The 27,579-nt window shown below is 41.0% G+C and overlaps 1 protein-coding gene across 21 annotated transcripts in view; it reads right to left on the bottom strand.

Annotated features, from left to right (window-relative positions):
- The window catches only part of LPP (LIM domain containing preferred translocation partner in lipoma), a 735,767-nt gene that overhangs the window by 633,991 nt on the left and 74,197 nt on the right, over positions 1-27,579 (bottom strand). For 2 of the 21 annotated variants that reach the window (XM_031662907.1, XM_031662902.1), the window contains exon 1: positions 14,814-16,608. The exons of 17 other annotated variants lie outside the window; for them this stretch is intronic. Coding sequence is in view for 1 of the 4 variants with exons in the window: in XM_031662902.1 (XP_031518762.1) it covers positions 14,814-14,857 (44 nt within the window). In the remaining 3 variants the exon portion in view is untranslated. 2 more of the 21 variants (XM_031662908.1, XM_031662906.1) reach the window with 2 other exon arrangements.

Raw genomic sequence — 27,579 nt, 5'->3', positions numbered from 1 at the left:
CTCACACTAGCTTGATGACCTGGGAGACTAACGTAAAGTCTCTGAGCCTCTGTTTCCTCATCTGTGAAATGGAACAGCTCCTATATTTTGAGTGGGTGTTGAAAAGATTGGATGAGAACTCTGGAGAAAGCATCCAGCACAGTCTTCAGCAGATGTGGTATTCCCAGTATCTTCTCTGCTCCTTTTCCAAGATGGATCCACACAGTGGATAAGCTCAGCAAACTATAGTAAGTACCCTGACCTATGAAACGACTCACAACCTTGTATTGAAGCAACCAAGATGCTTTCCATAGCTCCATCAAGGCACGTCAAGAAGCCATGGCAGGAATAATACTTAAGTAAACTACTCAAACATTTTATAACTGCCTTGCATGAGGTAGGAGTAAGTCAGGGTGTAGAATTTATCTGTATTTATCCAGTACCACACAGAGAAAGGAGACAGTGTGGTGACTGGTAGGTATGGCTGAGACAGACGAGGCCTCCAGGAGTCTAAATATTTAGGTGCCCATTCCTGTCAAAAGTCCTGTTAGGATGTTACACTGCAGGAGGGCGCCCATACAGTTGCCCCAGTGATTTTGATCATTCAGTTCCACATGCCACATCTTTCACCCGAGGAGAGGCATTGAAGGAATCCTACCTACTGCGTGTGGTTGGCAGGGGGCTGTTTGTATCCCAAGGAGGAAGACGCCTACAGAACACAGAATGTTCGCCTTTAGGTCCTTCAAAACCTTGGCTCTGATTCTTCCTTCACCATGCAACGACTCTAACAAACAATTCCATTTCTGTAGCATCCAAGGCAGAGCAAAAACATAGGCAAGCCAATGAACCAAAAGCTCTTGCTCTCAGATGTGTATAAAAGTGGCATTGAGTTTATCATGGGCTACCTTATACATCAATTAATGCAAGCCAGTTTCCTCCCCATTCCACCACAGAAACCCTGATTTGCTGTTTTTAAAGGGGGTTGGGGAGTTCCAGGCCTAACCTGATGAGGACTAGATACAAACTGTACTGACCACACAATAAAGTGAGGCCATCTTGGAACTGGCAGACAGTTCCAAATCACCATATGCAACACCTACTGAACTGATAAAATCTTACTGAGTTTTTCCTGCCCATATAAGGGCAGCTTCATCTGTTTTGGCTTTCACCCTCTTTTGTAGTTTTGGAATACATCATTTGTAGAGTTTAATTTCTTCAGAATAGGTGGGCAGACCTCGTTTTAGTTTAATGTGTAGTCATTTAAATTCATGAGGCACTTATTGAGTGAAAACCATGTGCACAGATGGCCCTGAGCAAGAACCTGGAAGCAAAAAGGTGAATTAAGACACAGTCACTGACTCAGGTAGCACAACTTAACTTGCAAAACTTCCCAAATTCACTTCTCCCCCAATATAGCTTTGACCTACAAGCAGTGAAACATGGGCAGTTTGCAGGAGAGGGCACAGAGTAATCACCATGTGGCGAGGAACAAGAGGAAACATAATCACACGTGCTCACAAAAAATGTATGCAGCCCCATTCTCATAATTTATTTGGGGAAGAAGGGGTGTTACAGGTTTTACTGAGAGGAGGGAAAGCACAGATAATCTCTAAACCCTCCTTTTGTTTTAAACACCTTCTCTATTAAACATGTTAATTTTTGACAGAAGAAATGGACCAGAGAGGACGACTTGTAAAAGGTAAAGAGTTCTGTGTTGAAGTCAAAAATATGTAGGTTGTTATCAGGTTTCAGTCATTATCTACCTGGGACCTCATTTTCCTCTAACTACCCTGTTCCATTGTTTACCATCATTCTCCTTCACACCTAGTCATGGTGTAGGTTAAAAAGTAACCATCAATCTCAAATCACAGGAGAAGTATGAGAAGATATTTTCATACTAAATGGTGTTGAGACACCAGATAACCATTTGGAAAAAAGTAAAATTAGATCCATTTGTTACGTTACACACAAATAAGCTGCAGATGAATTAAGGATCTAAATGTGAAAAATGAAACTATACAGGTACTGGAAGTTAACATGCAGATAACATGGGTGTTAAGAAATGCTCTCTCACAATGAACAAAGTCCAGAAGCAATAAGAGAAATGATTCTTAAATTTGTCTCTATAAGTATAAAAATTTTATATGACTGAAAAGAAAAAAAAAAAAAACACTGCAATCAAAGTCAAAAGATAAACAAATTGGGAGAGATATGTGTAATATACTTCATAGATGAAAGGCTAATATATCTAATTTCTGAAGACTTTTCTAATTGAGAAAAAGACCAAAAATCCAATTTAAAAAAAGGGGGAGGCTGGGTGCAGTGGCTCATGCCAAGCACTTTGGGAGGCCGACGTGGGCAGATCACTTGAGGTTAGGAGTTCGAGACCAGCCTAGCCAACATGGAAAAACCCCATCTCCATGAAAAATACAAAAAATTAGCTGGGTGTGGTGACACACGCCTATACAATCCCAGCTACTCGGGAGGCTGAGGCAGGAGAATCACTTGAACCTGGGAGGCAGAGGTTACAGTGAGCTGAGATCATGCCATTGCACTCCAGTCTGGGCAACAGAGAGAGAGACTGTCCCCCAAAAATAATAATAAAATTAAAAAATGGGCAAAAGACATGAGCAGATAACTTGCAAAAAAAGAACTCACAAAATGAATACATATGGACATTAAATACATAAAGATGCTTAACTTTACTCCTAATAGGACACATGCAAATCAAAACTATACTGAGATACCATTTCTCATCCATCAAATTGGCAACAATTCATAAGCTTCACAGACATTCTGTAGTTGGGAATGCTGGTGGGACATTCCATCAGAGAGAAATTTGGTAACTAAAACACTTCACAAAACATTTACTCTTAACCCAGCATTCCCATTTCTAAGACTATATCCCAAAGATATATCTAATGATATGGAAATACATATGTAAAATGCTATTCATTGCAGAAAACCACCGAACTGTCCAAGCATAGCAAATTGGTTGAGCAAGAGAGAGAAGAAAAACAAAAAAAAGGGAAGAAGGAAGAAAGGGAGGGAGGAAGAGAAGAAGAAAAGAAGAGAGGGAGCGTAAAAAAAAAGAAAAAAATTCACAAAATCAGAGTGCAAAGAAAAATATACAATATGCTATCTTTTGTGTAAGAAAGAAAAGGAAATGTAATACATATATATATAAAATCAGGATTAAAAAGAAATACCAGAAAGATAATCAAGAAAACCTCCAAGAGATGTAGGGAATAACAAGGTAGAACAAATATCTGAGAGACTGGCACTTCTTTTGGTTTAGTTCTGGCTTCTGGAAGCATGTTAATGTTTTACATATTCAAAAAATAAAATTAAACGAACTAGGATGGGAAGGAAGGAAACTAAAACTGATAGCAAACTGAAGCATTTGAACCCAACTGTATTTTAAATGAACATAAGGACATTAGGATGTAGGGGAAAGAGACATGACAAAAGAACTAATCCAGGTAATCCTGGAAGAGCATTTGACAATATACCCTCAGTCTTGGGCAGGGTTAAGTTGAAGGAGGAGCACCATAAGCAAATCCTCAACTCTTTTTCACAGATTTGTTTTGTGTAGTAAGTGGTATTAGCAAATTAGTAGTAGTAGTATTTGTATATACACATATATATATGCCTCCATATATTTACAGATATACATATACATGTAGGTTTTGTTTATATACATATACTTTTATATATAAAATTTCCTAGCTCCAGTCATTGAAAGAGCCTATAAGTGAAGGCACCAGAGTAGTAATGAGCACAGCTAGCACTCAGATATTGGTCTCTAACATCATTCTGCACTTAAAAAGAGTGAGGACATAATGAAGATACAGTTGACTTCATGGCTGGGACAGAGAATATACAAGACCAAACTAGAACATCTTTTTCTTCCAGCAATTAATCAATTGCTAACAACAACAAAGATGATGGGTACATGTCTCAAGGACACAGGAGTCAACTTGATACAGCTCCCATTGACCAAATCTGGGATAATTTGACAGTCAAAATAATTATATAGCAGGAATGAATTATGAAAGATTGAAACAGGAATCTTGAAGACCATAACCGAAAGAAAGAAAGAAAGAAAGAAAGAAAGAAAGAAAGAAAGAAAGAAAGAAAGAAAGAAAGAAAGAAAGAAAGAAAGAAGGAAGGAAGGAAGGAAGGAAGGAAGAAGGCCAGGAAGGAAGGAAGGAAGGAAGGAAGGAAGGAAGGAAGGAAGGAAGGAAAAGAAGAAGAGAGAGAAAAAGAAAAGAAGGAAGGAAGGGAAGGAAGGAAGGGAAGGGAAGGAAGGAAGGAAGGAAGGAAGGAAGGAAGGAAGGAAGGAAGGAAGGAAGGAAGGAAGGAAGGGAAAGGAGAGGAGAGAAGAGGAGAGGAAGAGAGAGATGGGGAAGGAATGGAATGAATGAATGGAAGAACATGAAGATGGAGTAAATGAAGGAAACAGTGGATAGTGAAGGAATACGGAATGGAGGAATGATCAGTTGCTCAAAATTAACATCCCCAATGATGGATAAATGGACACATAAGACTCCAGATGTGATACCTGAGCGGGACACATCATCTTTGTAATATTCCTTCGGGGAACGCATAATTGAATCAAAATGTGAAGAAACAAGTGGCTAATACAAAATGAGGAATATATATTTGTAAAGGGGGAGAACACGATGTTCTACAAAAGTGTCAATGACATAAAAGATAAAGAAAGGCTGTGGAAATGTTCCAAATCAAAGGAGACTGAAGAGACTTGACAATTAAATGCACTACCTGACCTTAGGCTGGACTGTACACCGAAGGCAAAAAAGCAGTTTTCTTCAAGGACAGAACTGGGCCATCTGACAAAGGAGAATTACAGACAGTAGACTGAAGTATTGAATCAGTGTCAAATGTACAGAAGCTGATTACCATACTGTGAATATGAGAAGACTGTCTGTATTCTTTTTATTATTAGGAAATACACACTGTACTTAGGGGTAGAGGCAATGATATATGTGACCTACTCTCAAATACTTCTGGGGGGAAAAATATATATATATATATATATATATGGGGTGGGGGAGAGCGTGTGTGTGTGTGTGTGTGTGTGTATGTGTGTGTGTGTGTGTGGAGAGAGAGAGAGAGAGAGAGGGGAAGAGAGGGAGGAAGGGGGAGGATGATAAAGCCAATGGGATAAAATGTTAACAATAGACAAATCTAGGTAAAAGTATATGGCTATATTGGACTATGCTTATTTTGCAACTTTTTAAATAAGTTTAAAATCATTTACAATCAAAAGTTAAGAAAAAAAAACATCAGAAAGAGGAGAGGGGGAAATGTAATAACTGAGAAATAGCTCTATTTTCAAACATGATTTTAAAATAATAAATTAAGCACAAGCAATTTTATTTCACATATTTATGTATATATACATATATGCATATATTTCAGAGCTACACAAAGAATTTTGCATATTTTCTTCTCTTTTTTCTTTCTTTTCTTTTCTTTTTTTTTTTTTTTTTGGACACAGTCTTGCTCTGTCACCCAGGCTGGAGTACAGTGGCAGAATCTCAGCTCACTGCAGCCTTGATGTCTCAGGTCCAAGCGATCCTCCCACCTCAGCCTCCTGAGTAGCTGAGACTATAGGCATGAACCACCATGCCAGCTAATTTTTAAATTTTTTGTAGATGTGGGGTCTCGGCTGTGTTGACCACTCCACTCAAACTCCTGGACTCAAGCTATCCTCCCTCCTTGGCCTCCAAACTGCTGGGATTACAGGTGTGAGCCACTGCACCTGGCTATTTTAATTTCTTAATATGGAAAGTGGTGCCATAAAATTTCTTCTTCTAAAACTCCTGAGGGTAGACAACACCTCACATGTCCAAGACCACAGTGGATGTATAACCAGGGCTACAGTTACAAGTTTTGTAGGTCAATTCAAGCCTCTGAAATTCCAGTTCACTATGTTTGCAACCTGAGTACTATTTCCCTTTTAGAAAGAGCAAGTTTAGAGTTGGAAGATGAGCTATATCTAACAACGTAATACCCAGCATCAATTTTTAAAAATGTATTAGCAGTGGCCTTTGGGATTAAAAATTACCAAACGAATTGGTGCAGGGGAGAGCAGGGAGCTTTCCTCTTTGTCAAAATATAGATTGGGCCACATGAGCTTCCATGACACACCTGAGCTTCCCAGCAGAAGGAAAAATTAATGAATCAGGCCTTGAAGTCTCCTTCTCAGATAAGTTTGGAGACAGAGAAAACAAAGATATAAAGGTTAGACATTATGAGGTCAAGAAACATCAACTGAATGGAACTTGATGTTGAAACAGAAACAGGTAAAATATCTAGGAAGGCAGCAAAACCCTCAGCACTCTGATTCCAAAACAAGCTCTGCTCTCACACACACACACACACACACACACACACACACACATATATATATTTTATATATATATAAAATTAAAAGTTATACTGCAGCTGAACACTAGGTATTGTTCCCTTCCAAAAAGCATTAAAATATAAAGGTCAGTTATCTTAAATGGCATTTTATTGCACACGCTTTTAAAAGACCTTGAACAATTAAAGCAATGAAATATATTCCTTGCTCTCGTTTTTAAACGTTCCTAGAAGCATAAAAAGAAGGCAGGTCCCAATGCAAAAAAAAATTAACCCTTTCGCTCCCTCTGCCCAACATTTACTTCAAGGCTTGTAAGCCTTTTCAAGAGTTCCTATTACATTCATGTTGTTTGGGTGAATTTTGGGGTCATCCAGAGGTTTTCACTTGGGTGTCAGGGAAGTCGTAGCATAAAAATGCAGCCCAGTAAGTAAGATGTCAAGCAAGATACCATCAGAGAAATTGATATGAAACCAAGACTAGATCAACAGTTCTAAACTCTCAGGAGTTTTAAAATATAACTGAGCTTGGGTCTCACCCACAGACACTGGGATTGAGATGAGCATTGTAGGGGGGCAAGCATCTTTTGAAAGTTCCTCTGAAGATTTTAATATGTGGCCAAGTTTGCAAACCACTGGGCTAGAATATTTTAAACTCTTCTACATCCACTAAGTCTTAGGAAAATCTTCAATCCTCTGCTGCTTTACAGTGTCCTTTGATGTTGATCACATTTTTTTTTTTTTTTTTTTTTTTTGAGATAGAATCTTACTCTGTCACCCAGGCTGGAGTGCAATGGCGCGATTTCGGCTCACTGCAACCTCCACCTCCCAGGTTCAAATGATTCTCCTGCTTCAGCCTCCCAAGTAGCTGGGATTACAGGTGTGTGCCACCACACCCAGCTAATTTTTGTATTTTTAGTAGAAACAGGGTTTCACCATGTTGACCAGGCTGGTCTTGAACTCCTTAACTCAGGTGATCCGCCTACCTTGGCCTCCCAAAATGCTGGGATTACAGGCATAAGCCAACACACCTGGCCTGATCACATCATTTTATCTCTCACCTTTGCTCAATTTCCACAAAAGTGAAATGACAAAAATAACAAACCAATTTCACCAATCTATAGAAAAAAATATTAATAAATGTTAGTCTTTTCATACATGAATATTAGTTTTGACAACATCCTTAACACAGTGTATAAAACTATTCCTTAACCTTTCAAAGGTATTGCTCTCCTATCAACTAGTCTATAAACAGATGAAGGCTCTAAAAATAGCCTCAATTTTTTTTTTTTTTCCACTAAAGTGCCCTGCGACTAAGACTTTAGGTGTGAGTTATACTACTCACAGAACCATTGATCTCAGGGTAAGAAGAATTCTCCAGAGGTCATCTGGACAGTCCCCTGCCTTCATGCAGAAAAGAGTTCATTACCCCATTTCACAGATGGGTCAAGTGAGGCCCAGGAAATTAAAGTGATCTGAACTCAGTCACACTCAGGTCTCCACACAAACATGTCGAGCTTTTAAGTGCTGGCTGAGTAGAATTCTTTTTCTATTAATGGTTCATCCGGGTGACTTAAGACAACCAGAGTTCTCTCTCCAGGTCTTGGCTCACCAATCTCTAAGCAAAGAAGGCTGAGATCCCATCATTTCTGGTCTGAGGCTGTAAAATCAGAGAAAAGCCTCAGATGTCAATAAATTATTAAGTTACTCAATCGATTAGTAACTTCGAACAAGACATTTTGTGTGACTAAGCCTCCATTTCCCTATTTACAAAGTAAGGAAGGATAATACTGTGAGAATTAAGGAACCCAGTTGATTCAGTTAAATAATTATCTGAGTCCCTCCTTTGTGTCTCATCTGTGTCAGACGGTAGGAAAATGTGGGTGTGTTCAATGCTCCCACCCTGTGGGACACTCACGGGCTTTCACCCTTTTCCAGGGAAAATGTTGTGGCTGAGTAGCAAATGTAGAAACTGGAAAGAATATTTAAGATCTCATGCCCTATTTAGACTATTTAAATTCATAAGACATGGAAAGTCAGCAGAGATTTCAGCTAAGAGAAGTGAAATACAATTGCTATATCATCTATGAAGGGGAAATAATTCCCTGTAATTAAATATCAAAACACCAAGCTTGGGATATGAGAAGGGGCAGAAGGTGTTAATCACAAACAAATAAGTGAGATAAATTGAAGGGTATCTGCTTTCTAAAGGCTTTAGAAAGTTATTGAGGCCGATAATTACAGAAATTCTATGGGTCATCATTCCTACTTGAAGGGCAGACCAATGAAACAGACACCTAGAAATATCTGCCTGATCCCAATGTTCTCAGGTACCAGAGATTTAATGTTAATGAAAAAAAAAAAAGTTGTAGACAGCGTCTAGTTCAATAACCTCATTTTATAGATAAAAGAAGAGACAGGAATAGAGAAACATGTCTGGGATGATAAAACAATTAAAAAGCAGATAGGACATCCAAGGGATATTCTAAGTCATTTCTCCATTAGAAAATCCTCACATCATTTCACACTATGTTATGGTATCAGTCAAAAAATAAAGTAAAAAACCTTGAAAATATATTTCAACAATTATGTTCAAGAAACAGAAACCTTTTCCTTTTCCTGACAAAATAAGAAGCATTCACAGACAAAGGAAAACAGTGAGGGTAGTACAATATATTCATCATTATTTTGTTTTCTGTAAAAGCAGGGCTGGGCTGACTGTGGTGTCTCACACCTATAATCCTAGCACTTTGGGAGGCCGAGGTGGGAGGATCACTTGAGCTCAGTAGTTGGAGACCAGCCTGGGCAACATAGTGAGACACCGTGTCTACATAAAAATAAATAAATAAATAAAACCAGGGCACACCCAAACGCAATGTTATTTTGATCTAAAAAAAAAAAAAAAAAAAAAAAAAGTGTTGGGGTAGAAACAAGAGGGAAGCATGCTTCCTATTTTATTAAATTTACTATGTGGTCTTTATTGCATAGCTGACATTATCATATAAGGTGCCTTCTAAGAGAAGGTGAAAAGGTAAAAGGAAGGCAGAGGTGGTGGAATGAAGTTTAGGTCAGCAAACATTTACTGAGAATTTTCTCTGCTAATGGCTCTGGGTCAGGATCTCTAAGGAATAGAATCATAAGAAAATACCATCCCTGCCCACAAACTGTTTAAAAACAAACAAGCCTGTAATCCCAGCACTTTGGGAGGCCAAGGCAAGTGGATCACGCGGTCAGAAGTTCGAGACCAGCATGACCAGCATGATGATCTATGAAAAATAAAAAAATTAGTCAGGCGTAGTGGTGGATACCTGTAATCCCAGCTACTTGAGAGGCTGAGGCAGGAGAATTGCTTGAACCCGGGAGACAGAGGTTGCAGTGAGCCAAGATTGTGCCACTGCACTCCAGCCTGGGTGAAAGAGCGAGACTCTGTCTCAAAAGAAAATAAAAGGAGGGGGGAGGTTGGTGGAGTGGGAAACCAGGCAGAATTATGCTAATAATTTACCCTAATACAAGCCTTGAATGATGAGTACAAAGAAGAGGACAAAAATCACCACTAACAGCGGACCAAGAATGAGACACCAGGTGGCCACCCATTAGACATGGTCCATGCCCTCAAGGGACATATGGCCTGGTAAGGAGATACAAAATCATTCATCCATCATTCATTCACTCAGATTCATTGAAAATCTACCATGAACCAGGTACCGACGTACATGCTGAGGCTTCAGAAAAGAGCAGGACATGACCGAGTTCACACTTCAGGGCAGACAACAAACACATAATGCTGAGTAGGCACCAGGCAGTGTGATTAAGCCAAAGGAGACTTGCTTTAAAAGAGTAGGTTACTCAGAGGATAGAGGGGTAGGTTATTAGAGATGACATGGAAAAGGCACCTTTACAACAAACGATCACACTTTTGACTCTAATGCAACGGAGAATGAATAAAGTGTCTAATAGAGAAAAGTGCCACATACAGTGAGAAAGTCCTTAGGGAGTATTCTGAGCAAAGTCTTGGCCTTGAAGGAGAGGCAGAGTCTTCTAATTGCTTTGATGAATCACAGACCAAACAGTGATTCAGCTCTGAAAGAAACCTTAGAGATGGGTATTCCAAGGTCTCATGGGGTTAGTAGCAGAAGCAGGACTAGAACCCAGAACCCAAGTTGGACCACTAGACTTGTGCCTCTCCCTAAGCCCACTCTGCCTCTTCCATGTCTGTGAATGAGCTTACCACACCTAGCTATGCAAAACTGCCTAGAACCATTTCAGCAAGAAGTTCGGGTAGCATTAAAGAAGTTCCCACCTCAACAATGTCAATATTTTGTTACTGTTGTCTTGAGGAAGCATGTTTGCTTTTAAACGCTCCCAAATTAAAAGCCATTCTCAGCCTTCCTACAACTGTACATGGGCCGGGCGCACTGGCTCACTTCTGTAATCCCAGCACTTTGGCAGGCCAAGGCAGGCGGATCTCTTAAGGCCAGGAGTTCGAGACCAGCCTGCACAACGTGGTGAAACCCCACCTCTACTAAAAATACAAAAATTAGCCAGGCATGGTGACAGGCGCCTGTCAGCTACTCAGGAGGCAGAAGCAAGAGAATCGCTTGAACCCGTGAGGTGGAGGTTGTGGTGAGCAGAGATTGTGCCTCTGCTCTGCAGCCTGTGCGACAGAGCAAGACTGTCTCAAAAAATAAAAATTTTAAAAATAAAATAATTAATTAAAAAAAAAAAAAAAAGATGTGGACCTGAACTCAGATTAGTGTCAGAGTGAACTTGCTAGTTAGCCTCCTTTTTCCACAGTGAAGAAATTACACCCAGAGAGACTGAGGTTAGTCACCCTGTCCAATCACGGCACCAGTTACACGTCACCTGAACTCAGAAGGGTCTAGCACCTTTTGCTCAGTGCTGCCAGCTTGGTGGCCTATGGCCTCATTCTCATAGCCTACAAGTGATAGACCCCAGGACAGCAAGAATCACGCCAAAAGGATAACATCAATTAGCTTGTGTATGGTAGAAACAGATCACGAGATATTAGAAGTAAAGAAAGAGAGAAAGAAACCATGTATTTCACAACTTTCCGTGCAAGCTTTTCAAAGGTCCTTCCCAGATCCGGCCTTCTGCGACACCACCCCAAATCCCTGGCGGTTCGCTCTCTACTTAAACTGCCCCAAACTACGCTGTTTTCCTATCAATACCCAATAGCAAAGATGGAAAAGAATTGCCAATTTCTTGTGAATCCTGAAGATTTCCTTTATGAGTCATGGGAAACTAAAATAACCTGAGGGGTAGGGGGAACTGTAGAAACAGTTTTAAATCGGTTCTCACTAGTTTGTTCCACAGTGTGGTATAACTCCTGAAAACAGAAAACAATGAAGTTTCTAGAGTTGATGCAAAAATAGGACTTTTTGTTAGGTTGTGTCAGTTGTCACTGTGGCATTTCTTATTAGTATTTTTCTTACCATCATTTTTTTTTTGTTATATTAATTATAGTTTGATCACTGTAGGAGCTATTTTGAATCTATGGGACTTTCCTAACCAGATTGTTTTGGCATTTTAAAGTTACTCACATTCAGGGCCTAAACAATATGGCAAGTATCTTTTTTCTCTCTCTTTTTTATACTCAAATCCTGAACAAAGGAACCATCTGTTCTCTCTCTGAAAACATCAGCCCTTGTTTTCATTTTTCATTAATAATAATGCCTCAAACTTACATAATCTCTTTCTCCAACTTGCTTATTAAAGCATTTTGTAGACATTGCCTCATTCATCTTCAATATCATCCCCTACAAACTAAGGAGAAAGGGGAAATGTTTGCTGATTTTCACTTAGATAAGTGATTATCGGATGTTTAATGAATTTTGCATGAATGATGGCATGTTAGCCTCAGAAGGGACCTTGGTGATCACCTGGCCCAGTTCTGGCTCTTGCATTTGTAAAATGAAGACCCAGAAAGGAGAAGTGATTTCACATTCTATTTGTGTACCTAATTCTCTACTCCTGACTGTAAGCGGTGAGGGTAAGAACCGTGTCTTTCACAGTTTTGTACCTCCGGTACCTGGTGTGTAAAAGTAATTTGTTGAATGGATGAAAATGCTTGCAAATAGTCACACAGGTGGCTCTGACAGAGCTGGGGTCAGACCTCTACTCTCCTGCCTTCCCATTCAATGTGTGTGTGTGTGTGTGTGTGTGTGTGTTTCTTTTTCTTTCCTTCTTCTTCTTCTTATCTCTCTCTCTCTCTGTCTCTCTCTTTTTATAACACAATATAGACCTGAAGGCAAGAAGAATCAAGCCCAGAGACACAACTAAAAAGGTGATGAGGATGGAGAGGATAAAAAGCAGGCTTTTACCTATAAGTGAGAAATGTGTTGAACAAACCCAGTAAAAATCAAGTTGAGCCATCAGCCATGCTAAAACGTAACCCATGTTAAGGCTGAGTCTCTAAAAGTTCTGCATGCCTTATGTGTGCCGTATATTTAAGGATTTAATGGATTCCTTAAACATTACCCAACTGAGGAAATGATCTGTCTTAATGTCCAAGGACAGCATGCCTCCTTAACACCCATTAGCCCAAAAAAAGCACACCATCCACCCTGCGACTTGGCCTCATCACTCACTGTAACTCAAGAGGACATACAGCGTCAGAATCATGAAATCTACCAGCCCAAAGCTTTCCAATGAGCAGAGGTCACTGGAATAAAGACTTTTTTTCCAAATGCCTAACTGGAAGTCAGAAACTCATTTGGCATGTTTCTTCTTACTTTCAGAATGTCCTGTTCCCCGCCATTACTCTTTAAAGTTTTAGGGAAAATAAATTGTTTCTAGAAAAACAAGTTAAATCTATTTTGAATTCTATCATCTGAAATTACTTACATAGTAGTAGTTATAACAAAGTCAATAACTCTCGAAGATTCTTTGAAAATAGGTTGTCCATGTAGATGAGAAAGCTGTAGGTCTGAAGAGATAAGGAAATCTTTTATTTTTCAGTAAAAGAAAAAAAGAAAAGATATCAGAGGGCCAAGAAGAACTCAAGTATATTATAACATGGTCTCACATGAAGTATATCAGTTACAGATACAAGCAGGAAACAAATTAGCTTGACAATAAAAACAAATCAACATAAATGAACCTTCAAACAACTCTGATGACTTTTTCTCCCCCAAAGGGAAACATGAATGGAGATCAGAAGGAGGAGAAGAGAAAAAGATGAGGAACAAGTAGGGAGATGCTTAAATCCCTAACACAGCATGTCTCACACAAACACAGCAGGCTGCCGAGGGTGTCTGGGGCTGTCCAGCACACAGCGGACAGGCATTTATATCCAGTCATGCAGGATCAGCTGGAGAAACGTACAGCATGTACTTCAGGGCAAACAGCTGCAGAGAGGCCTGCGCAGATAACAGCAGGTTGAATTCACGCTGTATCAGTAGTCCTATCCATACCCACCACTTTCTGTTCCTAGAGTGTCAGGCTATCCCCATGACCATTTATCATTCTTACAGCTGCTGTGTAGAACATTAACCCTCTATTAACACTTCCCTGATAAAATTGTGCCCATTTCACATGTAGGGACATTCTCACTGTCTTGCTACCTCTAAAATCGTCACTTTAGACTATGCATACATACCCCGTAACATCCTAACATTTTTCATTTAAAAATAAAATAATCATATAGTTAAGGACATATAAAAGATTCACAAAATGTTCCCTAACTGGCCTTGCTCTCCACACGGAACTTTTTCAGAGGATTACTTTAATATAGCCAATATAGTTCATTCGCTAAGAGTGTCTCTGATCTGTGCTTGTGTGTCCGCTCAGATCACCGAGGACTGCATTTGGAGCTCGTTCCTCCCTTGCCATGCTCCTCCCACCAAAACCACATCTGAGAGAAGAATCCCAAAGAAGATAGATGTGTTATCCCACCTGAGCAGCCTTACTAGTTAACTAGTAAATATGATTGGATAGTTATGATTATGCTTTTTTATATGAAAGCTTCTACTCAAGTATGTTGCTAGTCTAATATTTTAACTACTCAATTACAGTGGAATGACCTTGAGTAAGGCTCTCAGCTACTCGAGGCACATCAATTTCCTTCACTACGAAATAAATTCAGTACATATTAGACTTCCTTCTAACTCAGAAATTCTGTGCCTATGAAGTTGCTACTGTCAAACAATCTGACCTCTCCCTCTTCCTTTGTTCCTCTTTACCTCTCTGTCTCTCTCTCTCTCTCTCTCTCTGACACACACACACACACACACACACACACACAGACTTACCCAAAACTCCTGACTCTTATGCAGTCAACAACCTTGTTAGGCAAGTTGTAAGCAATTCCTACCCACGTCCCCCCTCACTACTTTCTGGCTTAAAATTTGATCCCAAAAGGATTTTCAAATTAGTTTATGAAAGGAAAATGAAACACACAGATATCATTTACACATAAACCCCACCTTGAGATGAGATCCTCTGAAGGGTCCAGCGGTCTCTCCATCATCCCAGGTCACAGAGGTAGCCAACTGCCAGCTCCATGAACTAGAGGACAGCAATACCAGAGATCGAGGTGCTCAAGTCCCATCTCTACTTCTTGCTCTCTGAGTCCTTGTGCAACTCATTTTACCTCTCTGGGACTCAGTTTCTCTGACTGTAAAGTGAGGTGTTTGGGATAAAATAAATTGCAAATGATCTACCAATTTTGATATCCTACCCTAGAGGCCTGAAGTTTCATTAGAAATGAAGGCAAACACCTATCCAAGCCGTCTGGACTGTATTGGTGTTTACATAGGACCTGCCAGATAAATGAAAGTGACTTTTTGCATGATGTTGCGCAGTCGATACTAATAGTGCAGTAATAGGACAAATACTTCTAATTTGTGCTTGTTTATTTGTTTATTTCCAGGCTAAGGAAGTCACAGATACCACCTGCCAATGGCTTTTGGAGACTCCATAATGCCTTTTTCGTACGATGGGCCCCAAGTTCAGAAACTAAAAATGTCAAAGGTGGAAACCACAAAATAGAACTAAGGAGCCTGAAATATTGATAAAATGATTAAGAGAAAGTAATGTGATAGCCCTCTTTAAAAATTTTGTTAAAACCAATAATGATAGTAAGAAAAGGTGATATAAAGTAAAAATAAAATTGAGCACAGAAAAGACTGATTTGCCTGGGATTCCTTTCAGCCGTGTAATTGACACAAACAGCAAAGACCGTAATACTCATGTTTCTATTTGCTACCCTCAACTGACATGGTTGGCCATTTGTTTTGTTTTAAATAAAATGAGGAAGCAACAACTGTATTAAATTCATCCGCAAAAAGCCCATATTTGCATGTGGAAAACAAGTAAGTGTGTGCCTGAATGGGTGATGAGGCATACGATTGCCCATCTGCACCCAGGGCCCAAGCATCCCTGCAGGTGTGCCTGCCGCAGGGGCAGAGAAACGGAGTGGAGAGCCCTCTGCCATGGAGGGAAACCCCACGGCAACTGGACTTGTTCTGAGCTGCCCACCACTACCATCCTGCTCCTGATCCACTCACTGCCCCCATCTCTTAAAGCTGAAAAACAGAAATATGTTTTGTCATTCTTTTGTTAGATTTATGTGGATTCTTTAAATCACAAAGGCAATTTATTTTTTCCCAAGCATCTTCAATGTGCACTTAACAAATAAAGGCATATCTTGTTTTATTGCACTTCACTTTATTGTAGTTGGCAAATACCGTGTTTTTTACAAATAGAAGACTTGCGGAGGCAGCTGTGTATCAAGGAGGTCTTTAGGTACAATTTTTGCAACAGTATGTGCTCACTTAATGGCTCTGTGTCAGCTTTTGGTAATTATCACAATATTTCAGACTTTTTCATTATTATTATATATATTATGGTGATCTGTGATTAGTGATATTTTATGTGACTATAATTATTTTGGGGTGTCACAAATCATGGCCATATGAGATGGCAAACTTAATCGATAAATAGGTGTGCTCTGACTGCTCCACTGACCAGCCATTCCCATGTCCCTCCTTGGACCTCCCCATGTCCCACAATAATACTGAAATCAGGCCAATTAATAACCCCACAAGGGTGTCAAGGTGTTCAAGTGAAAGGAAGAGTAGCACATCTCTCACTTTAAATGAAAGACTAGAAATAGTTAAGCGTAGTGAGGAAGGCACGTCAAAAGCCAAGATAGGCCAAAAGCTAGGCCTCTTGAGCCAAACAGCCAAGATGTGAATTAAAAAAAAAAAAAGAAGAAGAAGTTCATAAAGGAAATTAGAAGTGCTATTCCAGTGAACACACGAATGATAAGAAAGTGAAACAACCTTATTGCTGATATGAAGACAGTTTGAGTGATCTGGATAGAAGATCAAACCAGCCACAAAATTCCCTTTAAGTCAAAGCCTAATCCAGAGCAAGACCCTAACTGTTCAATTCTATGAAGGAAAAGAGAAGTGAGGAAACTACAGAAGAAAAATCTGAAGCTAGCAGAGATCGGTTCCTGAGGTTTAAGGAAAAAATATGTCTCCATAATAGAAAAGTGCAAGGAGAAGCAGTAAGTGCTGATGGTGAAGCGCAGCAAGTTATCCAGAAGATCTAACTAAGACCACTGACGAAGGTAAATACTAAACAACAGCTTTTTGGTGTAGCTGAAATAGGCCTGTATTGAAAGAAGATGCCATCTAGGACTTTCAGAGCTAGAGAAAAGAAATCAATTCCTGGCTTCAAAGCTTCAAAGGACAGAGTAACTCTCTTGTTAGAGGCTAATGTGGCTGGTGACTTTAAGTCAAAGCAAATGCTCATTTACCATTCTGAAAATCTGAGGGTCCTTAAGAATTATGCTCCATCTACTCTGTGCTCTATAAATGCAGTGACAAAGCCTGGACGAGAGCACATCTGTTTACAGCATGGTTTACAGAATATTTAAGCCACTGTTACCTACTGCTCAGAAAAGAGGAAAAAAAAAAAAAGAAAGATTCCTGATTCCTTTCAAAGTATTTCTGCTCATACCTGGTCACACAAGATCTCTGATGGAGATATACAAAGAGATTAATGTTGTTTTCTTGCCTGTTAACACAACATCCATTCTGCAGCCCATGGATCAAAGAGTAATTTCAACTTTCAAGTCTGATTATTATAAAAAATACATTTCACATGGCTCTAGCTGCCATAGATAGTGATTCCTCAGATGAATGTGGACAAAGTAAATTGAAAACTTTCTAAAAAGGATTCACCATTCTAGATGCCATTAAGAACATTTGTGATTCATAAGAGAAGGTCAAAATATCAGGAGATTGGAAGAAATTTATTCCAGTCCTCACGGGCGACTTTGAGTAGTTCCAGACCAGTGGAGGAAATAACTGAAGATGTGGTGAAAATAGCAAGAGAACTAGAATTAGAAGTGGAATGAAGATGCAACTGTGTTGCTGTAATCTTTTGTTCAAACTGGAACGGATAAGGAGGTGCTTCTTATGGACGAACAGGGAAAATGGTTTCTTGAGATGGAATCTACCCCGGTGAAGATGCTGTGAACATCATTGAATGACAACAAAGGATATCAAATATTTCATAAGCTTAATTGACAAAGCAGATCCAAAGGTTGAGAGGCCTGACTCCAATTTTGAAAGAGGTTTTCTTGGAGGTAAAATGATACCATGCATTATCACATGCTACAGAGAAGTGGTACAGCTTGATATCACTCTTTCTCTGCAGAGTCAATCAATGCAGCAAACTTTATTGTTGTGTCACTTTCAGAAATTGCCACAGCCACCCCAACTTTCACCAACCACCCCCTTGATCAGTCAGTAGCCATCAGCATCATGACCAGACCCTCCATCAGCAAAAGCAGGATTCACTGGAAGTTCAGATAATTGCTAGCATATTTTAGCAATAAACTTTTTAATTAAGGTATGTACACTGTATTTTTAGACATAATGCTATTACACACTTGAGAGTATAGTGTAAACATAAATTTTATATGCACTGGGAACCAAGAATTTCGTGCGACTCGCTTCATTGCAATATTTGTTTTATTGCGGTGGTGGTCTGCAACTGAACCCACAATATCTCTGATGCATGCCTTACTGGTTGTTGCAACTATTTTTATTTGGCATGCATCACCACTTTTAAACACTTCACTCTAGCCACACTATCCTCCTCACTTTTCCGGCGTGTCCCAAGCATGCTTCAGTTCAGGTTATTTGCATTTGTTTTCAGTCAGTCCTACACACTCTTCCTCCGGTCCCTCCCATCCACACATCTCTGGCTTGCTACCTCGTTTCACTCAGGTCTCCATTCACATATACGCTTACCATCAAGACCTTCTCAGGCCAGTGAACTTATATTTGTGTACTCCTACTCCTCATGCCTTTAACCTCAATTATTTTTCTTCTTAATATATTTAAGTTGGTGTAAATGTAATTGCGGCTTTTGCCATTAAAAGTAATGGCAGAAATCGCAATTACTTTTGCACCAACCTAATAGATCACAATGTGAATATTACATATTTACTCATTAATTTTTCTGTCTTATTTGTTAACATTTGTGCTAGTCCCATCACCTGGAATAGTGTCTAGCAAATAGTAGGTGCTCAGTAAACAGTCAAGTTAATGAGTCATCATTATTACTATTTGCAAACCATTATACTAGATGACATGGGACCTCCTATGGAAAAAGACATAATTCATGTCCTCGAGGAGCTTCTACAATCTAGAGGAGAAGAAAGGTTGTGAAAACTGGCTCATACAGCAGACCGAAGTGGCGTGAATGCTTTATTGGATGTATAAACAAAGCATTCTGGTAGTATAAAAACAGTAAATCATTGACAATAGGGGATGGTGGTTGGAGGAGTCCTAAAGAAGAGACTTCTTGGCCAGGCGCGGTGGCTCAAGCCTGTAATCCCAGCACTTTGGGAGGCCGAGACGGACGGATCACGAGGTCAGGAGATCGAGACCATCTTGGCTAACACGGTGAAACCCCATCTCTACTAAAAAATACAAAAAACTAGCCGGGTGACGTGGCAGGCGCCTGTAGTCCCAGCTACTCGGGAGGCTGAGGCAGGAGAATGGTGTAAACCCGGGAGGCGGAGTTTGCAGTGAGCTGAGATCCGGCCACTGCACTCCTGCCCGGGCGAAGGAGCAAGACTCCGTCTCAAAAAAAAAAAAAGAGACTTCTCTGGAACTACCCTGAAAAGAAACATAGAAATCATCTTCAAAAATACATTCAGTACAAAAAAATTCTAAGCCATCCTCAGTTAGTCTCCTTTCCTTCAATAATGCTAAGTGGAGAAGAGATTGTCCAAGATAAGTCAGCACTTACATGTGCCAAGATCACAGAGAAAGGAACAAGCACTTGACTCCAAAGAGCCTTCATTTTAAAATGGAAATTATTTAAATGTACACGAAAACATGTCTAAAAAATTCTAGACTCTTAAGACAGGGAGGCCCTTAAAAGTCATCAAGTATAACATTTTATCCTCGCCACAAAATATCTAAAATAGAAAATACCTAACTGCATCAGCCCCACCTAAACATCTGCAGTGACTGTGAACTTCGACCTCCTGAAAGGCACATTCCATCTGTGGTTTGCGCTTAATATTTAAACATTAAGCATTTTCAATAAACATGGAGAAAACATCAACATTCTCATACTCTCTTTCTCTAGCTTCCAACCCACTGCTGCCAGAACGCTTTTAGACGTCCCAAAAAGTAAGTTTGCACCCCTTCCATGGCAGAGTCCCAGGAGAGCACCGCCTGCTCTGCTCTCTCCTCCTCCCTCCCCTTTATTTCTTCTTTACAGTAAGCACTTCCACTTCCTTCTTCATTCCTCTAGGGTTCAAGTTTCCAGCACCTTCAGCCATCCTAAAATTCCCTCTTCTTTCCTTCCTTTATTCTTGTCCCAGCGTTCAATCACCTGGTTGCTGAGCTGACCTACTGCTCATGCAATTGGGCTCCTTGCAGAGAGCTAAGCATCTTGTCTGGAGTTGGAAGAAGGGGAACAAGAGATCTAATGGATTCATGGGGTAAGGCTGCCTTTCTGACCTTGACCTTGAACTGCCATCTTTGACATACATTTGAATAGTGCGGACATTATAACCCCTAGGAAGCAGAGAAGACAAAGAGGTGAAAGGTGACCCCACCCAACCTCAAGGACATACAGAATTTGAGTAGTCTTGTGTTTTCAATAAGTCATGGATCTTCTAGAACTTCTTATTCTAGCTTTTCATCTCCCACAGTCAGCCCATATGTATGAATGTGGGAGTCAAATGTGTAGCTTTTAACCATCTCTTTATCAGAGAATCCGCTTCTAAAACCTAATGGGCTATGTGATCTTGGGCAAGACACTTTACAAGTCAGTAAATGAAAGCATCCAGAAGGTAGAACAAAAAGAGACATTTAAATCACCTAGTCCAAAAGCAGCCCAAATACCTCTCATATGCCTTCACTCTCTACTCCCTGATCACAACCATGGCGATATTCTTAAGTGATCATTAACTCAGTCAGGATGCAGCCTCAGAGTCCTTCTCAGCATAGTACCTCAAGGAACCACTACCAACACATCATTTGGCCATGTTAAATAAAATCCAAACCACTCATTCCTCAGCGGAGAAAAACTGAACCACAAAGATGAGCCATGACTGACTGACCAGGTCTCACTATTACGAGCAGACCTGGAACTATCAAAGCTCCTCACCCCATTCCTCTAAGTCATTTCTCCTCCTTAACTCTGACAGTCTGTGAATAGCCCTTGGAGTAGGGGTGGGGGCTTGCTATTGTACTAAGTTCCATAAGAGGTACAGATAAAGGGTTTCTGACAAGGAGCAGGAACAGCACAGGAGGCTTGAAGGAAGATGTGAATTTGAGCTGGCTATAGAAAGATGCTATTTTTAGGAACCAGTGAAGTATGCCTTTAGCAGAAGAAAAGTTAGGATTGGGGTGAGCATTCCAGCAGAAGAAACAGCATAAGCAGAGGAATGGTGAGGACTGTGGAGTGCTGAGCAGGGGTTGAGCAGCAGCTACACACAGAGCCATGGAGGGTGGCAGTGGGGGATGGGGAATGAAGAAAACGACAAGAATAAAAGAGTAACCAGAGACTTTGAGGAGTTGTGAATCCTGATTTTTAAAAATTGACTTAAAGGCCTTAAGTGTCATAAATGGGAAAAGAAGATTTAAACAGGAGTGGAAGGAAAAGTAAAGAATATATCTCCATTCTCAGTTGCAGTGAGCTGAGATTGTACCACTGCACTTCAGCCTGGGCAACGGAGCGAGACCCTGTCTCAAAAAGAAAAAGAAAAAAAAGAATATATCTCCACTCTCAATGGGGGAAAAAAAGTCTTGCTATAAAGTATATTGCAGGAATACTTTCATTATGTAAAAGCCTATTTTGTTTTCATGTCATTCTTAGATTACATCATAGAGTGGCTGCAGCCATCTCGTACCATATTATAAATAAATCACTGGCTTAATCATAGAATGAGCCAGAGCCCCAGATCTGAAAGGAAAATATTAGATCATTTTTAATAACTGATATAACTCAAGCCAGTTGGCATTGAACCAGGGTGAGGTGATCTCATCCTGAAGAAGTCCAAAAAGGACCCAAAGCGGGTCAGAGCTGAGCAGGTCCCAGAGACACTTCCATTTACAGATGAAGAGGTTGCTAATGGCACCTGAGTAGAGTTCACCCTCTGGACTAAACAGTCTTGTCATTAAAATCAACACTTAGTTTCCAGTAGTGATGCCCAATAAGCCTTCCCAATGAAACACAGTGGATGAAGATTTTGTACCCAGAGTCACTAGGTATCAGAAAACATGAGCACATTATGATGTTTGTAGTTAGGTCTTGGGAGTCATTATGCAAAATTAGAAATGTTGAGGCTATTAATGATTCAGGAAGCATGAAATCTGGGGTGACCAACAGACAAAGGCTGCAGGTCTGGGCCAAGCCAAGGGGACAGTGTAAACAGGACATGAGATAATGGCCTAACGAAGAAAAGAACGAAGGGTGATCTCCAGCAAAGAGTTACAGACTCTTAAGGTGATCAGAAACTTAACATTCAATGTGTACCAACTACATAAGAAGTACCACATTCAATAGGCACTTTATAGACATTACGCTGCTTTGAGAGCACCAAAGACTCTTTGAAGGAGGCACTGTTCACTCCATGGTTTGCAGAAGTGAAAACAGGTTAAAAAAAACTAAGTGAACTAGGTAGGATTCAGTGACTAATGTGATAGTCTTCCTACTCCAAATTCCTCTTTACCATGTTGTCCTTGGTCAACTAAAACTCTATTTCCTACTATGTACTTTTAATAAAAATGAAATAATTGGTAAGAAACACTTTAATAACAAGAAGAGTTGGCCAGGCGTGGTGGCTCACACCTGTAATTCCAGCACTTTTGGAGGCCGAGGAGGGTGGATCACTTGAGGTCAAGAGTTCAAGACCAGCCTGACCAACATGGAGAAACCTCCTCTCCACTAAAACTACAAAAAAAAAAAAGAAAAAAAAAGCTGGATGTGGTGGCATGCGTCTGTAATCCCAGCCACTTGGGAGGCTAAGGCAGGAGAATCACTTGAACCTGGGAGACAGAGGCTGCAGTGAGCTGTGCCATTGCATTCCATCCTGGGCGACAGTGAGACTCCATCAAAAAATAAAAAATAGCCGGGCGCGGTGGCTCAAGCCTGTAATCCCAGCACTTTGGGAGGCTGAGACGGGCGGATCACAAGGTCAGGAGATCGAGACCATCCTGGCTAACACGGTGAAACCCCGTCTCTACTAAAAAATACAAAAAACTAGCCGGGCGAGGTGGCGGGCGCCTGTGGTCCCAGCTACTCAGGAGGCTGAGGCAGGAGAATGGCCTAAACCCGGGAGGCGGAGCTTGCAGTGAGCTGAGATCCGGCCACTGCACTCCAGCCTGGGCGACAGAGCCAGACTCAGTCTCAAAAAAAAAAAAAAATAATAATAATAATAATAATAATAATAATATGAGTATTTAAAAAAATGCTGAGAGGTGAAAGGGACGATGGAGTAGGTAGCAGAATTGATATTCTGGCCAGCCACATTCTCAGTGACCAAAGCCACACGTTCCTCATTTTGGCTGTAAAGTCACTAATAAGCTTGACCATAATTTTAAGGCTCCAATTTCCACTGATTTTTCTAGTTACGTGAAGGTGGACTCTAAGGGAACATGTCATCTTCTATAAAATAAACTGCAGAGCTTGATTTTGAAAAGGACTGCTTTGGTGGGGGGAAGAGAAGGATGCTCTGGAAAAGAAACTCCCTGCCAGACAAAGGGTATTGGCTGAGATTTTATGTCTGGTCTTGTCAGTCTCAAAGTAATGTCGTATATCAGCTCTCTGTTCCTAAAACAAATGTTATTCGTAACTGCAGAGACACACTGTCTGAGCCGTGTAATATTGATTTATGCACATTTTCAGGACACAGCATGGCCCACCAGGAGATGCAGACCCCTGAAATTTAACTAAAAGGACAAAATCAAAGCTCAAGATTCCAATTTTTGACCTATTTTTCCTAATCTGTTTCCGGGACAGGAGAGAGGTTGAGAAAAGAAGAGAAAATGTGCCTAAAAGTTGCGCAGACTCATTATGCAGCACAGACTGTGTGGAGCGGTGGAAGGTGGGGCAGGGAGAGGAGCTGCAGATGGTTCCTCCCTTGACTACCCCTGGCTCTGTGGCCTTTCCAAGTCTTGGTGTCTCACGCATACAGCAAAGGGCTCAAGCAAGAACCTTTAGACATTTCTACCAAAAAAGCTCTAATCACTGAGGAGGGCAAAAATATAGAGGTAAGGGAACACAGCATGAATTGAAAACTTGTGTTTTTCTTCTTAAAAGCCATGCCAATTTTACATCCTGCACTACTACGTATCAATGCTTCTCTCAAGAGTTTTAAATGGAGTTTTCCCCCCAAAATGCCTTCAGGTAAAACTGATCCACAGAGGTGTGCTGGGTTTATTCAATAGCTTCAGGCAACGCCCACTTTCACTTAGCACAGCCATGTAAACCTGGGGAATCTGTGGTGAGCAGCCCCTAAGATGGTTCTGTGTAACTCCATCTCCTGGTATTCATACCTTGGTGCTTGTACTCACCCCTCCCCTTCATTGCGGCCTGGATTTGGTGACTCGCTTCTAGTAAAGAGAATGAGGCAGAGGGAACAGCGTGTCACCTCCAGGATTAACTTATAAAAAGACTGTGATTTGCCTCTCAGGGACTCTCTCTTGCTCACTCACTTTGAGGGAAGACAGCTGCCATGTGAGCTGTGCTACGGAAAGTCTCACATGGCAAGAAACTGAAGTCTTCAGCCCAGTAATCTGTGAGAAATCCTGCCAACCATCATGTGATGAGCTTGGTAGCAAGTAGATCTTCCCCGGAGTTCACCCTTCCGGTGAGACTGCAAGTCCAGCAATACCTGGAATGCAATGTGGTGACAGATCTTGTGGCACCCATCCAAGCTGCTCCCAAATTTCAGAAATTGTGAGATAATATTAATCAATGCTTTTTTTTCTTTTTTTTGAGACAGAATTTTGCTGTTGTCGCCCAGGCTGAAGTGCAATGATGCGATCTCGGCTCACTGCAACTTCCGCTTCCTGGGTTCAAGCAATTCTCCTGCCTCAGCCTCCCGAGTAGTTGGAATTAGAGGCATGCGCCACCACGCCCAGCTAATTTTGTATTTTTAGTAGAGATGAGGCTTCTCCGTGATGGTCAGGCTGGTCTCTAACTCCTGACCTCAAGTGATCTGCCCGCCTCAGCCTCCCAAAATGCTGGGATTACAGGCGTGAGCTACTACGCCTGGCCTATTTTTTTTTCTCCCAACCCTTCATCCATGCCCCATGAGATCTGAGACTATAATTTACTTCGATTTCCCAAGCACTTAGCATAAGGCCTGAAACATATCTGGTGATTAATAAAGGTGTATCATAAAGAAAGAAATGTTTCTTGTAATCCCAGCACTTTGGGAGCCCAAGGCGAACAGATCATGAGATCAGGAGATCAAGACCATCCTGGTCAATATGGTGAAACCCTGTCTCCACTAAAAATACAAAAATTAGCTGGGTGTGGTGGCATACACCTGTAGTCCCAGCTACTCGGGAAGTTGAGGCAGGACAATCACTTGAATCCGGGAGGTGGATGTTGCAGTGAGCCGAGATCGCACTACTGCACTCCAGCCTGACAACAGAACAAGACTCCGTCTCAGAAAAAAAAAAGAATATGTTTCTAATGTGTATTTCTCTTTTATATGTTTGTCTTTTCCCCTAACTATAAGTTTCTCAAGGTCAGGGACTAAGCCTAATTCACATAGTTTCCTAAAGATCATGTGGTTCACTAACATCCAGACCAATACTGAGACCAGGGCAGCAAACACATACTCTATGAACCAGGGGTAAATATTTGGCCACAATCTACAAAGAGCTCTCTATCCATTCACACTTCAGATGCTGTCTACCACACAGCAGCCCATTGAGGAAGACCTGAGAATTCGGATCCCCTAAGGCCATGCCTAATGTAGAGTAGAGGTATCTCCACTGTGCCAGAAGCCAAGAAATAGAAGAATGTGGAATTAGGAGGAAGGAAGCAAAAGAGAGAAAGAGATATCACTACTTTTTACTTTCATGGACAGCAAACATACCTCCTACAAGACATCCCTGGGTTACATGAAGAACCACAGAGTTTCAGGGGACTGAATAGGTCACTGCTCAGACCCAGCAAATCCTCTTGTAATTTTTGAAGCAAATAACATAAAAGCAATAAAAGCTGGCTGAGCAAATGCTCACACATGCCCAGAAAGCACCTGACTGAGTAATTATAGACAGCCAAGACATTCGCCTCTGACGGAAGTGACCAATGCTTTGCTTCCGGCAGAGACTAATGCCTGATACTTCTGAGGACCAAAGAGGAAATATTAAAACTGAAAGCCTTTGGCGACAGTCGGCAATTGTAAACTGGTATCAACAGAGGGAAATAATTTCCTTCCTGACTCCCACTAGGCTAGTCATGCCTGGAGCAGCAGGTGTGATTATCTAATCTAACAAAGTAAGAAGCCAAATGGGCTAGACTGTAGCTTCTATGGGGTCTCTCAAGCACTGCGCTTCGCGGGTTTCTGAATTTACCACTCTCCACCTCCTGTCTCAGGCAAAAATGAATGTGAAAAATAATAATACATAATTCTATTTCAATTCTAACCCGCATCATTAAGCAAAGTTGCAGATCAAGCTGCAGGACTGAGGACAAGTTAGCGCCTATCCAACCCGGAGGAGGAAGAGGTGCAAGGTTGGCAGGAAGGGCATACGCTGAGCATGTCTAATGTTCCCGATGCTGTGCTGGGCACTGAACTTACATTGTCTTTTTCTTTATATTCAAGATGAGTCTTTAAGGAAGAAGACAACTATAATAACCTATCATATAGGAACCACACTTTATAGTTTACAAAACAAGTCAGCATTTAACAACGTACTTGCTCTAAGCAAACATGAGAGGTCGGCAGGGCAATGACTATTGTTCCTAATTCTCAGATCAAAAAGATAAGGGTGAAGGGATGTTGTTTTTCTAGGGTTGCGCATCTCATACTTGTCAGGACTTCTGTTACGCCATCCCACCATACTCACTGCCTTTTTATGCCCTCACAAACTTCTTAAGTCAAAAGTCTCTTTCTGTCCAGTCATTTGGGTTTTTTGTTTGTTTAGTTGTAGAGACAGGGTCTTGCCACATTGCCCAGGCTGGTCTCAAAATCCTGGCCTCAATTGATCTTCCTGCCATGGCCTCCCAAAGCACTGGGATTACAGATGTGAGCCACCATGCCCAGCCTGTCCAGTCATTTGTTTCATTCTCATCAAACCATGTAGTCTGACCGCATCTGGGCGACAATTCCTGTAACTCCCCAACAGAGAGTCAGCCAATGCCCGATAGAACACCCTCTGGGAAAGGGACCCTTACTACCTTCAGATTTATTCTATCCATGAAAATGCACGCAGCACCTATCCCATGCCAGAGACCCCAGCAGACTCTGGAGACACACACATGAACAAGCAATGCTGTCCCTCTCCTGTCCAGGTTCTATGTTCTTGATGGTCATGAGCACATGTGTCCCAGAATCTTGCGGCAGAATCCATGGTCTCATTCCTGCAGCAGTTCTTGGCTGGCCTTCATTCCTGGTCCTCTCAGCATCCTCGTGTAGAGTCCAGCTGGCTCATGCCTTTTCAGGTGAGGCAGGAACGAAAGCCT

This window comes from Papio anubis, chromosome 2 (genome assembly GCF_008728515.1).
Source record: "Papio anubis isolate 15944 chromosome 2, Panubis1.0, whole genome shotgun sequence".
Classification (NCBI taxonomy): domain Eukaryota; kingdom Metazoa; phylum Chordata; class Mammalia; order Primates; family Cercopithecidae; genus Papio; species Papio anubis.
The sequence above is the reverse complement of the archived record's forward strand: the minus strand, read 5'-3'. Positions and strand labels throughout refer to the sequence as shown.